The 15,610-nt window shown below is 43.5% G+C and overlaps 2 protein-coding genes across 3 annotated transcripts; both read left to right on the top strand.

The window, feature by feature from the left end:
- Positions 1–6,140: 6,140 nt before the first annotated feature.
- Positions 6,141–11,204, top strand: LOC115678176 (E3 ubiquitin ligase BIG BROTHER-related). Its single transcript, XM_056308353.1, has 7 exons — positions 6,141–6,626; positions 7,138–7,477; positions 7,573–7,610; positions 9,324–9,365; positions 9,449–9,570; positions 9,665–9,773; positions 10,942–11,204. Exons 1-7 carry the CDS (start codon positions 6,327–6,329, stop codon positions 10,987–10,989), a joined length of 999 nt encoding a protein of 332 aa, XP_056164328.1. The 5' UTR covers positions 6,141–6,326; the 3' UTR covers positions 10,990–11,204.
- An 827-nt stretch (positions 11,205–12,031) lies between these two features.
- LOC115678034 (chaperone protein dnaJ C76, chloroplastic) lies at positions 12,032–15,302 on the top strand. 2 transcript variants are annotated; one of them, XM_030601359.2, is made up of 4 exons: positions 12,032–12,450; positions 13,034–13,290; positions 13,664–13,847; positions 14,424–15,302. In XM_030601359.2, the coding sequence occupies exons 1-4, from the start codon at positions 12,088–12,090 to the stop codon at positions 15,060–15,062; spliced, it is 1,443 nt and encodes a 480-aa protein (XP_030457219.1). In that variant the 5' UTR covers positions 12,032–12,087; the 3' UTR covers positions 15,063–15,302. The 2 variants fall into 2 exon arrangements, with proteins under 2 accessions (XP_030457219.1, XP_030457289.1); XM_030601429.2 differs by having other exon boundaries at positions 12,033–12,450; positions 14,427–15,302.
- The last annotated feature ends 308 nt before the right edge of the window (positions 15,303–15,610 follow it).

Here is a 15,610-nt window from a genome sequence, read left to right as displayed (position 1 = left end):
CCAAAAACAGAAATGAAGATTATACCGCCACCATAAAATGGATGACAAGTGAACATAAAAATTAGCTACGTCGCTAAAATGCACCGATTGCTCATCGAAAGATAATTAGTCGAAATGTAATTCGAAAAGCCCAACGGTCATCGTAATTCGAAACGAGACATTTCCACTTGAGAAAGTGTCGTTGTATCAAATGCGGACAAAACTAATCCAGCTCTTCGAGCTAATTTAATAAACTCGAGTGCATCTCAATTAGTTGTTTGATAATTGGCACATGTTATGGCCACATTGCAATCGGGAACTTCGATATCAAGGTATAAGGTAGAAATTTATCATACATAATTCGCCAATGCCCTACAAATTGTAATTAAATTAAGGGTTAATATCATAAAAAAAAACCCCAAATTAGTAAATCTGTGACAAATTTAGCCAAAACTAATTAGTCGACCACGAAAAACTCTATACTGGTACACCCGTGATAAATTTACTCTCTATCAGTTTCCGTTAAATTTTACTGTCAAATTGCTGAATTGGATGACACGTGGCAGTCGACGGGTGTACCGGTTTGAGGTTTTGCCCTCCGTTCCAGTTTGTGGTTTTCCGTAGTATCAATCCAATTTAAAAGAAACTAACATAGGGTAAATTTGTTACAAGTATACTGGTTTGGAGGTTTTCTGTGGTAAAAAAATCAGTTTGGGATAAAAATCGTCACATGTGTGCCAATTTGAGATTTTCGGTGGTCAAAAAATCAGTTCGGGGTAAATTTGTCACGAATGCACCGATTTGGGATTTTTCGCAGTATTAACCCTAAAATTAATAAGTACTAAACATAATAACGGGCACAATTAAATTTATTTTTATAAGGTAACTAGGGGGTTTGCATTATTGTTTACTACCTTATCCAGTCACATCGTTTAAAATTTGCCACGTAGCCAACCTCGCCCCACTATACTAATCAAACCAGCTACTAGAATTTCCGCTGATTATCCGTTTTTTTAATTATTTTAAAGCTCTAAACTTTATCGGGCAACGGTCAACACATGAAGATTATTTTCTGGGGAGTCAATTTTCGGGGCCCAAATCCGGATTTTACCAGCAGACATTTCCCACACCCAAAAGGAAAAAGAAATTGCATAAAAGTCCTCGTTGCGAATACTTTTTGCAACGTGGGGCCTCCAAAATCTTAAAGTTGCTTCGAGTGGGGTCCCTGCAAAAATCACTAATTAAATTATTCGGGGAAAAAAAATGGGGTACCTCCGTCCACCGTGACGCACCGCACCGAGGTCATGAACGGCGCGAAAATCATGTCCGCTTTCCTAATTTCGTCGATTGATTTCACGCACTTGCCCTAAATAAAACAAATCGGGACCAAAGAGGTGCTAGCCAATCCCACCACGCTTTTATTAAAATATGGGATAAGTGCATTCAAAGTCCTAAAACTTATCACGAAAGTGCAATTGAGTCCTAAAACTTTCAAAAAGTGCAAACAAGTCATAAAACTTGTCACGAAAGTACACTTGAGTCCTAAAACTTTCAAAAAGTGCAAACAAGTCCTAAAACTTGTCACAAAAGTACAAACAAGTCCTAAAACTTGTCAAATTGATTCAATCAAGTCCTTCCATTGATTGTACTTTTTGAAAGTTTTAGGACTTGTTTGCACTTTCGTAACAAGTTTTAGGACTTATTTGCACTTTTTGAAAGTTTTAGGACTCAAGTGCACTTTCATGACAAGTTTTAGGACTTGTTTGCACTTTTTCAAGGTTTTAGGACTCAATTATACTTTTGCGATAAGTTTTAGGACTTCTAGTGCACTTATCTCTTAAAATATCGATTATTTCTTGACCCATACGGATTATCTTCTTAATCTGGCGGTCCGAGTAACGCGGTCTTCGCGATGTAAGGACGAATCAGCAAGGCGCGAAAATAGAGAAAGATATTATAAGCACACGGGGGGCACATATTCCGCTATGCCGATGGTGCGTCAATTACGCTGCCGGGGATTTGTTAAATCGCCAAATTTCAATTAAATCGAATAGTTATATGTGTGTTGTGTCCTTGCCCTAACCACTACCGCAGGATTATATAATAATAGCTATTATTCAGCAAACGGCACTGCATAATTGCGCTACGGATTTGATGTACTTATAATACTCGATCGCGTCCGATTTTTATAAGCGACTACGTGGTGGAACATTCCATGTTGCGCACCCATAAAAAAATTAATTAAGCTCGCGATCGTAATCTTAAATTTTTTTTTTAATAATTATGGATTTGGTGATGATTATGGTCTGACCCGAATGGACCCTCGGGAGAACAGTCTCGCGACATGTATTCCTCGGATCATGGTTTGTGCGGTTTGGGGCATCGATGGTCCCTTCCTTTGCGGAGTCCGAAACAAAAGCTTTCTGGATTTGGGGAACTTTCATGCAATTTTTAATATTGTGGGGGCACGACGAGAAAGGCATAAAATCGCCGGGCTAAATGACATGAATGGTTCGTAAATTTTGTCTAACATGTAATGTGATCCCTGAACTTTAAATTCGTTCGATATAGTTCCTGGACTTTTGGTATATATTTAATTTAGTTTATGCACTGCGTGAAAATGTTTAATATTATTCATGAACTTAAATTAATGGAAGGACGACATTGAAGATTTCCATACAGTCTAGGGACTAAATTGGACATGTACCAAAAGTTTAGGGACCACATTGAACAGATAAGAAGTCTAGAAACTACATTAAACAAATTAAAAATTCGTGGACAATTTGTGCCACCATCCCAAATCACTTCCATGGAATGGGATCTAATAAAAAAACGAGAGCCTTTTCGGAGATTATTCGCTAGGGGCGAGCAACGGCTGGTTGGGCTGACCTCGCTGGCCCTTGGCTCTGGCCAGTTGCTGGAACTCGGCGACTGGGTAGAGATTGAAGATGAAATGAGGAAAAAAAAGGAAAGACAAAGGAAAAAAAAGAGGTGAAAAGAAAAAAATATAAAAAAAATCGTAATAATTTTTAAAATATAATTAAAAATTATCTACGTAATCGTCGGTTGCGCCACATAGGACGGCTGGCGTCTACGTCAGCGTCTTCCGACGGGAAAAATTATCAAGATAATCATAAATCTATTGCAATTATATCACTTCAGATATAAACATTTTTTTGTGCCAATTGAGTCATAAATCTTTTGCATTTGCATCAATCCAGTCCATTCGGACAATTTTGGCTACAAAAAATTCGGGGTAAAAATGTCATTGCGGGCGTAATTCGTAGTTTTTTTTGTGACTTTTTCTTTTATAAATGGAGAAATTTGTAATCTAAGAAAACTAGGTTAATGCTACAAAAGTAAAATGGCAGGGGCCGTGTGCTTTTTTATCTTCCGCACGTGGCGATCGGTGTTGGGTCCATTAATAGACATCACGTACTCTTCTGTGCATGGGAGATTACGATGCGCATGTGCCATGTCATTCCGGCCACAAAAATATAGGGAATCAGAAAGAATGAGTCTCGAGTTTTTGTTTTTGGTGTGCCTTCGATCTTGTAATAATGCTTCTAAACTTCCCTTTTATAGATATCTTATCGATATCGTCGATCGGACCGGGGCCGGCCTAGGGCGCGAGCGGGCGACCCTCGCGTGGCCTCCGGCGAGGGCTCACCCGCTCTCGTCCGACGCCACGTCGAATGGCTAACCGCAGCTTCCGTGACCGGAACCCCACCCGAAGCATGTCGCGAGCCGACAGGATTGGATTATTATGGGACCGAAAATATGGATAGGGAGGGCAAGGTTGGTGATGCGATCAATTTTGGGGAGGGGAACAGTTCGCCCAGAACGTAACTACAATTGTCAACCTGTCATTACAGCTGGAGCCCATCCTCTCCCAGCTTTTGGAGTTATTGTAAGAAAACGACTCGACCCCAAAATAAAAAAATAAAATAAAATAAAAATGAATTATTTATTGTGTAATGCTCTGCTCTATTATTCAACTCGAGCTCAATTATTATTATTATTTTTATATATAATATTTGTTTTATTTCTTGTTTTCTTGTGTGGTTCTCGGAAATGTCTTGCTCGGCCCAATGTGAAACCGGGAAACATTTTCATGCGACGTTTCCACACCTGAAATTTTTTGACCTTTTTTGGGGTTGACGGATGGCTTGATTGAGTGTACGCGAAGGTGGTGTGGCGTGGGATTTTCTCGCCTGGTCACCCTCCTGGATTTTGGCCTGATTTTGACGTACGATGATGTCAATTGGGCACCGAGTGCTCGTTGGGATTAGGTTTTGCTTAATCACGTGATCGCTAATTGGAAGGGACAAAAAGGGAACCCAAGAAGAGAATGTTCAATTCTTGTAAGGTCGATTGTCACTATTTTCCAGCTTTTCGCTCGCCTTGTGCTGCAAGGTGGGCCGGTGAAACGCCCCGATCGGAGGAACCCTAGTGAGCGGGAGCGGCCCATAGAATGCGCTCTTATGGATTGACAAGGCTCGGCCGATGCGTGGACCTTGCGGATCTGAAAATCCTATTGTAGACTCGTCCGCGATTGCAGGAAATTAAGTTCTCTTGTGGAATTGGGCGTGCCGGACGGTTTGGGTGACTTGAGGCGGGCGGGCTGGGATGAAAACAATAATTACTTTAGGATCCGTTTGTTTCGGAAAACATTTTCCCCATTTTTCCGACATTTGTTTTGTTTAGGAAAATGAATTTATAGAAACCATATGCTTAAGTTCAGAATAAATAAATTTTTTTAAAAAAAATTAGAAATTATTTTTCAAAAATATAACTAGATATCGACGCTTGATTCGAAACTCTACATTTGGGTATAGAAAGTCCAACACTGGTTCTCGGGTCCTTGGCATCTAGGACCAAGTCTCTGGCACTCGGGCCCTTTACCTCGATGCCAGTGCCTGGATCCACGGCGCCCGTGCCCAAGTCCGTCAAGATCGAGCTCGGGACCACAGTGCCCGTACTTAAGCCCCTAGCACCCGTGCTTGAATCCATCGAGCCCATGTCCGATGCCCTAGCACCCGAGCCCTAGTCCATAAAGGCCGAGTGCGGGATCCCAATACCAGAGCTCGGATCATCAAAACCTAGGCCTGGTTCCACAAAAGGCCATGCGGGGTCCATCGAGGCCTGGCTTGGGACCTCGGTCTCTGTACTTGGGTCCATCAAGGCTGGGCTTGGGACCCAAGTGCTCTTGCTCCGATCCCGGTGCCCTAGTCAGGGTCCACCAATGTTAGACCCCCGACTCTAGTGTCTGTACCCAATTTCCTGATTATCGATACGTAAGTTACTGGTGCCTGAATAATATATATCTATTTAGGAAAATCAAATCAGATTTTTCATATCAAACAAAGGGGAAATATTTTCTAGTTCATTTTCGAGTTTCAACTAAACACCGGAAAAATATTGTCATTTTCCTGTAAAACATTTTCTAGAGAAGTCACATTTTCCGCGAAACAAATGGAGGCCTAAGCTCATTTCTTTAATGCGATCAACATGTAATCTATGAAGGCGGCCCACCTATGGTGTAAGTATATGTCCGAGCTGATACAGTATTTTTTTTTATTTGGTCGAAAGAGCCGATAAAGTTGCGTGATCGATTTTTTCGACTCTTGCTTGTTAAGTCTTGCGGACCTAATGTGCCAATTCTTGACAAAAAGGCCTTGACCATCGAGGACAGATTTTAAAAGAGCTTTTCATTTGATTTACAGGGACGCGACAATGCAAACATGACGGGCCCACTCATTTTGGGCCGAAGCGATCGGGTCGGGTCCGACGAGCTGCGGTTGGGCCGGCCCGTCGAGGTCAAACCGGTCCACGCAAAGCGACGTAAATCCCACGGCGGTCCCCTCGTTTCTCCGGGGTTGGGCCCGGGCCCAATTAGAAAATTACGCCGCAACTCCGCTCACCGAATCCCCTCTCGCGCGCCCCCGCACGTGTGTGATCCCGCTCTATCTCCGTCGTTAGATTACGTTGGTCCCGCGCGGGGTCCATACAATTCGACGTCCGAAATCCAGCGGACTTACGTGGTCCGGGAAATACACGGTTTCTCCACACGCACGCTCTCTCTCTCTCTCTCTCCGCTTTTTGAAGCCCCCACAATTACGTATTCACTAAAAAGCTTTTTCTCTGCGTCTACACAAGTTTAAAACCCAACCCCCGTCCTCCCCTCTCTCTCTCTCTCCCTCTCTCCCTACAATCAAAATCGCACTCGAACATCATCATCATCTTCTCCAATCTCTCGTGCGCCTCCGATTCTCCGATCGATCGACCGGCTCCGTACCTCCGAACCTCCGACCTCCGTTCCCGAGTCCCGGAACCGTGCTTTCCTGATGGCGGACGACGGTAAGCAGGCGACCAAAACCGACGTGGGCGAGGCCCGCGAAGAGCGGCAGGAGAACCCTGGGGGGCCCGCCGGCGACGGGCTCGCCCCCGTCGCGTCCGATGGCGGCGACGGCTCCGGGCGATCGCGGGCGGGGAGCGATGGTGGGGTGGAGGAGGAGGAGGCCTCGGCGGCGGCGGCGGCGCAGGAGCTGCCGCAGGCGAATCCGCGGTCCTCCAGCAGGACTCCGTTCACCGACTTGAGTCAGGTCGATGCCGACTGGGCTCTCGCCCGTGCGCTGCAGGAACAGGTACTCTCTCTCCCTTGCGCTCCACCCGTTTGCCTTAAGATCGTGTTTCGTCGTTCCGATGGTTGAAATTCAGCTACTCGGTAATTCTCGAAGTTAGTTGCGATTGTGTTTTTGGAGGACGGTGGATGGTCGCACTGTTTTGTTCTTCTCGAGCCCCGTGTGGATGAAATTGAGACTTTGAAGACCTGAGCGCGTCTTGTTATTGCTGAAAATGGAATTGTCCCGTGTCGTTGAATTGACTTGCGTTCGAGTTTTCAAACTTCGGATTAGTAGAATGGCTGTTTAGCTTGGACCTTAAAGTCCCCACGCGTCGTGTTGTGCTTTTAGATATTGCTTCTTCCCTTTTCTGGACGAAGGGTTTTATCCAAGTCGAATTGCTTAATTCAAATCGTTACTCACCAATGGATTTTTAAGCTGTGCTGATTCATTTTGAAACTGCAAATTTCTGATCCAAGAGTGCCCTTTATTTTTGGCTGCTTACAACAACTGACAATATATGTTTCCGGAATAGGAAAGGGCCTACATGATGCTTAGACTGAATAATGACGGCAGTGATTATGGAAGTTGGGAAGGCGGGAGCTACATACCGGACGAGGATGATTTCGAGGATCCTGATGAAGAAACCGATGATGAGGACAATGACGTTGAGGGCTCGTACGATGGCACTGATATGGATGATGAAGATGCCTTTGATGTGCATGCTGCTGAAGATGCTAATGGAGGTAGCAACCAAGCTGCTGAACTTGAGTCAGAAAACGTCTCAAGTGATGAGGCCTATGCCAGAGCTTTACAGGATGCTGAGGAGAGAGAAATGGCAGCTCGAATGTTGGCCCTTGCTGGGCTAAATGATCGTGAGTGTTTCTCATGTTTCTCATGATACAGTTATCTATCCTTATATTACTGCTTCGACAGTGCTGAAATCTTAAAAAACTGTTTGTGTTTGCAGGGGCTGTTGAAGAAGAAGAGGATTCTCCCGATAGTCAGGTATCTGTTATGTCTCTCTCTGTCTCTTTCTCAGCCAGAAGAGGCTGGATTGGTTTGAATCTCATCTAGTCCTTTCTAGTATACAAGCATACTTAATTCTGCCGATGTGCTATGATATTAATAATGGGAAGAATTTCTCATGGGACCTCTCTCTATCTTACTGTTAATAATCCTGTTGACTAGGTTTGAGTTGCTCAAGCAGCTCTTGCAATTTTCTATGTCTTCTTCTCATTCTCAGATACTATGATCAGGCCAGATAGGCTTTGCCTTCCTGGCCGTATTATTCTCAGGGTTTATTTTACCTGGATTATTGTGTTTGCTAGAGAGTTTCTTGATGGGCACAATTATGGGGTTTTATGCTCAATGTGCTGAGGAAATGAGGACAAGATGAGATTGGTTCGCAGGAGATAAATAACATCAAGAGCATTCATCGATGGACAAGTTCAAGTAAAACATAAACAATGGATGCCATGCACGATACCGCTATGTTTGATATTGGATATAGAGAAATGTAAAAGTTAGAACATATAGAAAAATATGTGCTAACCCTCTTTAACTTGGTGGATGACTAATGTTGCGTTGCCTAAGGAAGTTGTGTGGAGTGCTAGCAGGGTAATATTTTAACATATGTGTGATATTAAAGCTTTTCTTATTCTTTCTAGTTGCAAAAGTAGTTGAGACTTCTTCTGAATATTCAAGCTGGGGTTCTTCATGCGCTAAAACGTTGGAATGCCTCCTTTATCCTGGCTGACTTGTTGAGAACCCCCTATAACTTGAGAGATGCTGCATTCCTATCAGTCAGCGCTACTTAATTATCGATGAAAGTTGAGACAGCTTAGCTGCTTTAACTGTCGCGTTTTCTGTTTAAGTTGGGTAATCATTATATCAGCTTCAACAGTTGAAAGCCTGATAAATGTGGACTCCCATGTTGGCGGGGAAGTGGGTCAGTGGCATTAATAGTGATCAAGTTTTTAATCTAGACCTACTTAGACAGAAAAAAAGGGCAATTTATGCCACCTCTCCATGCTTATGATATTCTGGTGGGACAAGGAATTACTAATAGGATATGCGACATTGATATAACAAATGTGCACGGTATGGCCATTCAATTCAAGAATGGGAGATCTCATTGTCTTTTCGATAGGTTTTTGGAAGTTATTCATGATGATGTTATTCTACCTAGAACTTTACTACTGCCTTTTGTATGTAGGGTACATTAAACTTCGGAAGAATTTTGTAAAGACTTAACCATTACAATAAAATAGAAAATGTGTTGCACAATAAAATCTAAGAATTCAAGCTGTGGGAGGCAAGAGCTAATAATGGTGTTAGAAAGCGACTGCTGTTTGGAATGTAATTATTATTTTAATAGTGGAGTGAACATATTACCCAGCGGAAATGCATAGCGTGCTTTCATTTTACACCCCTGACAGTGTTTTGAGGCCTCAGGATATAGTCAAGCTCGAAAGTTTTAGGTGCCATGTGTACATTCACGCATTTGCACAAGCATGAATCGTCGTTCTGCTTTCTTTATAAACTAGTAAGAGTTAATCAACAATACTAAAGCAGTTAGTAAGCCATCTGTCCATAGTAGCCTAGTAGGCTAGGTCAAATAATTGAGGTCTGTTATATGTACTTTCTTGTAGATTGTTGTGGCATTCTTTTTCAAGTGAAGACTGAATTCTTTCTTCTAATGTGTGGATGGGATTACAGGACACGTGGGAGGACGTCGATCCAGATGAACTTTCATATGAGGTAAGAATATAAGATAGCTTGTTGTCCTTCTTTTTGGTGGATCTCCTGCTTTCATTATGTTAAGCATTGATCTCATTTTGCAGGAGTTGATCGCGCTAGGTGATGTGGTTGGAACTGAGAGTAGAGGGCTTTCAGCTGACACAATTGCTTCTCTGTCTTCTGTTAGCTATAAGACAGGCAGCAGTCAGAATGGCACCAATGATTCGTAAGTGCCTATTTTTGCTTTTACTCCACGTCGTCGAACATATAGTTCAGTTTTGGGTGTTATGATAGCTCAATGAAAAATTTTGTATTTTCAGGTGTGTCATTTGCCGGTTGGATTATGAGGATGGTGAGAGGCTAACTGTGCTAACTTGCAAACATTCATATCATTCAGAATGCATAAACAATTGGCTGCAAATAAACAAGGTACGATTATTTCTCGAATCATCTTACGTTGTGGCTCTCTAGTTTATTATGTTCTTATGTCCATTAATGCAGAATGAATTCCATCATCTCGAACCTGTTTTTCTTTGAAACTTATGTTTAAGCGAAAGATATGGATCTTATAAAAAACGGTTCATGGGTTGTTTGTTTTCTTTATCTAACAAGAGTAATTCGTTTTGGTTGGCACATACCCGTACTTTTCTTTTCGATAGGTGGCACATCCGTATACTTAGTTGCCTTTGGTTTGACTTCGGGGGAAAGCCTTTGAGAAAATGCAAATGACTTTAGGTGAAAGGGGTTTTCCAAAATGCAAATAGTGTTTGGTAAAGTGTAATTTAATACACATTGGCAAGCAATTTTGACTTAAATGCCGTTTGGAAAAAAACTACACTTTGTTTAGGACTTTTGCTAGTTTTTTTTTTATATAAAAAATCTCAAACATTTCTGCCGAGGCTCAGGTTGCTGACGGACTGTTGGTGAGCTAGATCTGGCTCAGTCCAGCTGCTGGCGGGCTAGATCTGGCTGCTTGCAGCCTTGCCTGAGGTTGCACGACCCCAAGCTAGGCTGCTTGAGGTCTGGCGACCTTAGCGTTGCATGGGCTCATGCGCCATCGTTGCTTGGGTCGTGCGAGCCCTGGCAAAGGTCCCCTGGGTTTGTACCGTCGCCTGGGTCATGCCTAAGGTTGTGGGACCTCCAAGTGGCGATCGTTGGCCTCTGTTTGACTCCTCTGTGTGAGCGTGGGGAGTGGAATAAAAAAGTTATTAAATCGAAGACTTGCATTCCAGAGTATCCTGGACGTGCCTTAGGCTAAAGTCCTTCGGATAGCTTTGGAGATGCACTCCCCAAACCTCCCCAAAAATTTTGCTAAATCCCATTTGCATTTGCCCAAGGGCCTTTAAGGCCCCAAAGGGCTTTGGCAAAACAGAACCAAATGCACCCTTAGTGATGAATAAAGTGGTCATAAATTTCCAATTGGTGTATTGCATCACTGGCTTGTGAATTTAACCAAAGACTGTATGCGCATAATATTTTTGCGTGTGGAAGACGATACAGCAGGCCTTCTGCATTGCTGTATGTCCATGCTTTTTACGGTATGTGGCAGAGGCAAACGGTTCAATTTATCTATGGTTTTTTTTTTATTGCTTGGCAGGTCTGTCCTGTTTGCAGTGCCGAAGTCTCTGGATCTGCGAACAGCTAGTGAAGTCTTGTGGAGGCTACATGCTAGCTCAAATAATAGACGTAGGAGTTCAGTTCTTTAAAATGGCTAACGACCCGATTCATACTCATGCTCCTTCTGCAAGAAAAGACTATATTGTCTTTGCATCCTTCTAATCCCTGGCATGGACTTGATCATTCTCTTATGGTTATATATGATGATATATAAAAGGATTTGAGGTTCTGTTTTTCTTTTTTTTAATCTTTTTCTTTTGGAAGTTTTGGATCATGAAGCCACCTCCTGCAGAGAGCCGTCTTAAAGATGGAATTCAGGGGATGCAAATACGCGAAATGTCGTGTGAGGTTTTGGCACATGATAGAACACCGGTTGATGCTTTGCGTCGTCGCATCGAAGCCATCCTCGTAATTTTTAAGTGTTGGGAGTTAAAGGGAGTCTTTTAAGGGTTGTGTCTGAGCAGGCGAGTCGTCGCATCGAAGCCATCCTCGTAATTTGTGAGTGTTGGGAGTTCAAGGGAGTCTTTTAAGGGTTGTGTCTGAGCGGGCGAGAGTAGACCGAAGGCCTTGCCAGAGTTGTCTTTCTGTGGCCGTAACCGTAACTAACGAGGGAATTGCACTCAATAGCTCTCATTCTTGATCGTGAAAATTCTATGGGTTGTGGCATTGCATCGGAGTATTTATTGGGTCGACATGAGTGCAAATCCTGTATGCAGTTGTGAAAAATTATTGATTTGAAATATGTTTTTTTAAATTAATTACTTGTGTTGCTTATAAAAATGAATAAATGAGAATTTTTTTCATCATCAGAAATATTTAAATATAGATTGTTGTTAATAAAGATAATATTTTGTGTTAATTAATTTTTTCTGAGTGATATAAATTTCGATAATTCGGGAAATGTGATTGTAACGACGTGGTTCACTTCAACTCCAAGGATTGTCCTAAACGTTCGGAGTTGGAACTCCTCGAAAAGCTTGACGACGATTGATCCAAAGGAGCCAAAAAAATACGAAAGTTCAACAAATATCTCATCGGAGAGGCGCCAAAAATATCTAAAATCTCATCTTATACGCCTCTCTCTCTCTCGCTCGCTCGCCCTCGTGTTCTTGCTTGCTCGGAAACCATGCGCGCGTCGTCGAGCCCGTGCCTAATCTCTCCCCCAGCTTCGATCGCGACGACGATCTCCTCGAAGCCCCATCGCTTCGGTTTCGAGCTCGGCGCGAGGAAGCATCGCTCCGCATCATGCCGAGCATCTTCCTCTTCGTCGTCGTCGTCGTCGTCGTGGATGATGACGGACTTCGACCTGTACGATCTCCTCGGCATCGACAGCTCCTCCTCCCACTCCCAGGTCAAGCTCGCCTACCGCTCCCTCCAGAAGAGGTGCCACCCCGACATCGCCGGCCCGGAGGGCCACGACATGTCCATCATCCTCAACGACGCCTACGCCGTCCTCTCCGATCCCGCCTCCCGCTCCGCCTACGACAAGGTCAGCCCCCCTCGGTCCTTCGTTCGCGCGCGCGCGGGTTCCGGTTTCGGATTTGGTTGATTGAGTAGTTGTTGTTGTTGCTGCTGTTGCTCGGAACGGCGGAAACGAGACGGGGAGAGCAGGAAATATAGTTCATCATGAATAGCATCCTTCTTTTTCGCTGGAAATCTTCAGCTCGATTTCGTAGCGCCTTTTCGATTCGAGATTATGCTCTTCGTACTTTGAGTGCGTTTGGAACTCAGCATGTTTTGTGGGAGCAAACGTAAGAGCAAATGCCTTTCTGATTTAGTAGGAGCGAAAATCAGAGTTAGTAATTGCTCGCTACTGATGCCTGATTGACTTGAGAAATCTTATGGCGGACACGGCGCGGCTCAGTTCTGCGAGTACAAGTAATTCGTAAACAATCGGTTTGTGGTTTGCGGTGGGAATCGTTTGCACTATTGCTTAAATTTTGGTTTTTTACTCTGTAATGTTGATGAGTTTCTTGTTCTTCTCCAAACTTGAAGCTTAAGGTCATGTTTTAGTCATGGAGGTGAAACTGGAAGCTTGATGTTAATCACAAGTGTAATGCGCGTCCGTACAGGAACAAGCAAAGACCTCTGAACTTCGAGGGTACACAGGGAAGCCTATCTACTCGGTATGGCTCGGGTCCGACAGCGAACAGAGAGCGGTGTTCGTGGACGAGGTCAAGTGCGTTGGCTGCTTGAAATGCGCGTTATGCGCAGAAAGGACGTTCGCGATCGAGTCGGTTTATGGGAGAGCACGGGTTGTTGCACAGTGGGCTGACCCCGACCATAAGATTCAAGAAGCAATAGAAGCTTGTCCCGTGGATTGCATCTCGTAAGATCTCATCTAATTTCTCATTAATGCTTAAGTAGCCCTGCTGATGGTACAGGCAAAGGCATGTCAAATACTGTGTGGATAACTGGATGCTCAAAGAAATTTTTACATGACATAATTCAAAAATAAGAAAGACATGATTGAGGAGCCAAAAAGTGAAACATGGGAATTTAGCTTGAAGCTTCGAAATCAGGTATGTTCCCTCTGTTTTTGGGAACTGTCTCTTCAATCTGGAGGCATCTCAGACGATGTTTTCGATTTGTGTGAGTGGTAGCGAAAGTGACCAAAACGTGGTGTGATCTTAACTTGCCTTATATATAACTTTGTTAGAAATTTGAATTCTGCTTATACTCTTTTTCTTTCACGAATACAGTATGGTTGAGAGATCGGACCTGGCAGCTCTTGAATTTCTGATGTCTAAGCAGCCAAGGGGCAACGTAAGAATTGGTGCTGGCAACTCAGTTGGTTCACGCGTCTCAAACATATTCGTTGATGTGAAGAAGTTTCAAACCCGGGTTACTGAGGCGAAGGGCAAAGCTGCAACAAAAGATGATGAGGTTAGTTTGCGGACTCCCTTCAGGAGAAAGTTGTGTTCTACATGTCAAAATTTTCACTTAAACTGGCCTCACCATGGGCCATTTTGGAATTGGCCTAGACAATTATTGGTGGAAATAATTCTTTCCAATGGAGACTTTTAGGAAGGCTAAAATGTCATGACCTCTCACCCAACCGATCTAGTTACTGCTTTATGACTGGTCAAACTTTTTGAACAAAAGAGGTGCTTTGCCTTTTTTTTTTTTTGGTCGAAGAGGTGCTTTGCCTTAGAGAACTGCTTGTGCAACGGTTTATTCTCCTAATTTAGATTAAGAGCTAGGCTTGTGGATTTTTGGCTTCTTCTTCATTATGATTATAGTATGAGGCGCGGTCGTGCTAAAATCTTGAGTTTATGAAAGCACTTTTTTGGTTTTAGTTTAGATTTGTGCCTATCGAATCTACATCTGCCTCGTGAATTAGTTGCCTCTCATAACATAACTCAGGAGACAAATGTGTATCACCTGTTCTTTATGTTTGCATTCTACACTTTACTCATGCTGTTATACCGAGATATTTAATCATGGGAAGTTCATTTCCAGCAGACTGATCTACAGAGAAAGGCTCGAGTTTCAGCTATCCAGGCAATCAGGTCTATCTCGAACTGGATATACTGGCAATCGCCCGACATAGGAAGCAAAGCCCTGACACGTAGAACTGGAGATTCAAGTGAACCAACCATCAAGAAACTCCGCGATGCTGCGGCGTCCAGGAAATGGGCAAGTTCCAAATCTGCGAGTGCCAAACGAACCGCCGTAAGCCGCTTATACCATGATGAGTATTGGATTCCCACCCACCACATGCTTCCGTCTGCGAGCGCAACCGAGGAGGAATCTGCTCCTAGAGTTTCCAAGGAGTCCTCATCCAACAAAAAGCAAAAGAGACGCGATCCTGGTCCGAGCACAAAGGGGAATACTTCAAAGAACCCACTACTGTGGGCGTTTCCAATCTGTGCAGCCTCGGTTGCTGCCGCAATCGTGAGGTCACAGGTTGGGGATGGAACGGTTGGTGAGTTGAAACAGCACTTCGGCGGATCTCTAGCACTGGAGATCGTTAACAGCTCCTGGATGCAGGTACTGTTAGCTGGGATGACATGGTATTTCATTGGTGTGGTGGTCGTAGGGCTAGTAGAAGCCGCTCTAAGCAAAGTGGGATCAGATAAAGAACCAAAGAAAATGTGAATCGCATTGTATAGTTAGAATATACCCAAAGAAGTCACAGGTACGTAGGACAATTTCGATACACACCCCCTAAGTCGGAGGAATGTCTGATACAGATGCTCAGCGCAATCATTGAATTTGCCTATAATATAGATTATTGATGCTGTGATTGTTTCCATCATTTCGTTGCTAACATTTTAAACTTTCATAGCATCGTCCCAACAGAAGTAGAAACGAAACATTCAGGGCGGGACTGGATGGTTGTATTCTGTTTCTACCTGCGCAGTTTTCTAACCCTCAAGGCTTCACGGCCTTCTGTTTTGACCAAAACTAAATTACAAATTTGGCTTGCTGGAATCTCTGCCATTAGAAATCATTGAACTATTGAAGGTAAGGCTTCGGCCTCGTAAATCGAGCTTTGCTTTGCGTTTTTTCCTTGTAAACACGTGGGCACGGGAGAACTCGCCTCTACCCTATAGCTTATTAAATTTGGCAAGCACGACTTCCCCATCTCAATGATCCAGGAAAAACAGTCTGAACAGAAGTTAACCATCATCGCACCTGACTGA

The sequence above is a fragment of the Syzygium oleosum genome, unplaced genomic scaffold, assembly GCF_021117445.2.
Source record: "Syzygium oleosum isolate NSW1041296 unplaced genomic scaffold, Sole_v2.1 Sole_v2.02, whole genome shotgun sequence".
In the NCBI taxonomy this organism is placed as follows: Eukaryota; Viridiplantae; Streptophyta; class Magnoliopsida; order Myrtales; family Myrtaceae; genus Syzygium; species Syzygium oleosum.
The sequence above is the reverse complement of the archived record's forward strand: the minus strand, read 5'-3'. Positions and strand labels throughout refer to the sequence as shown.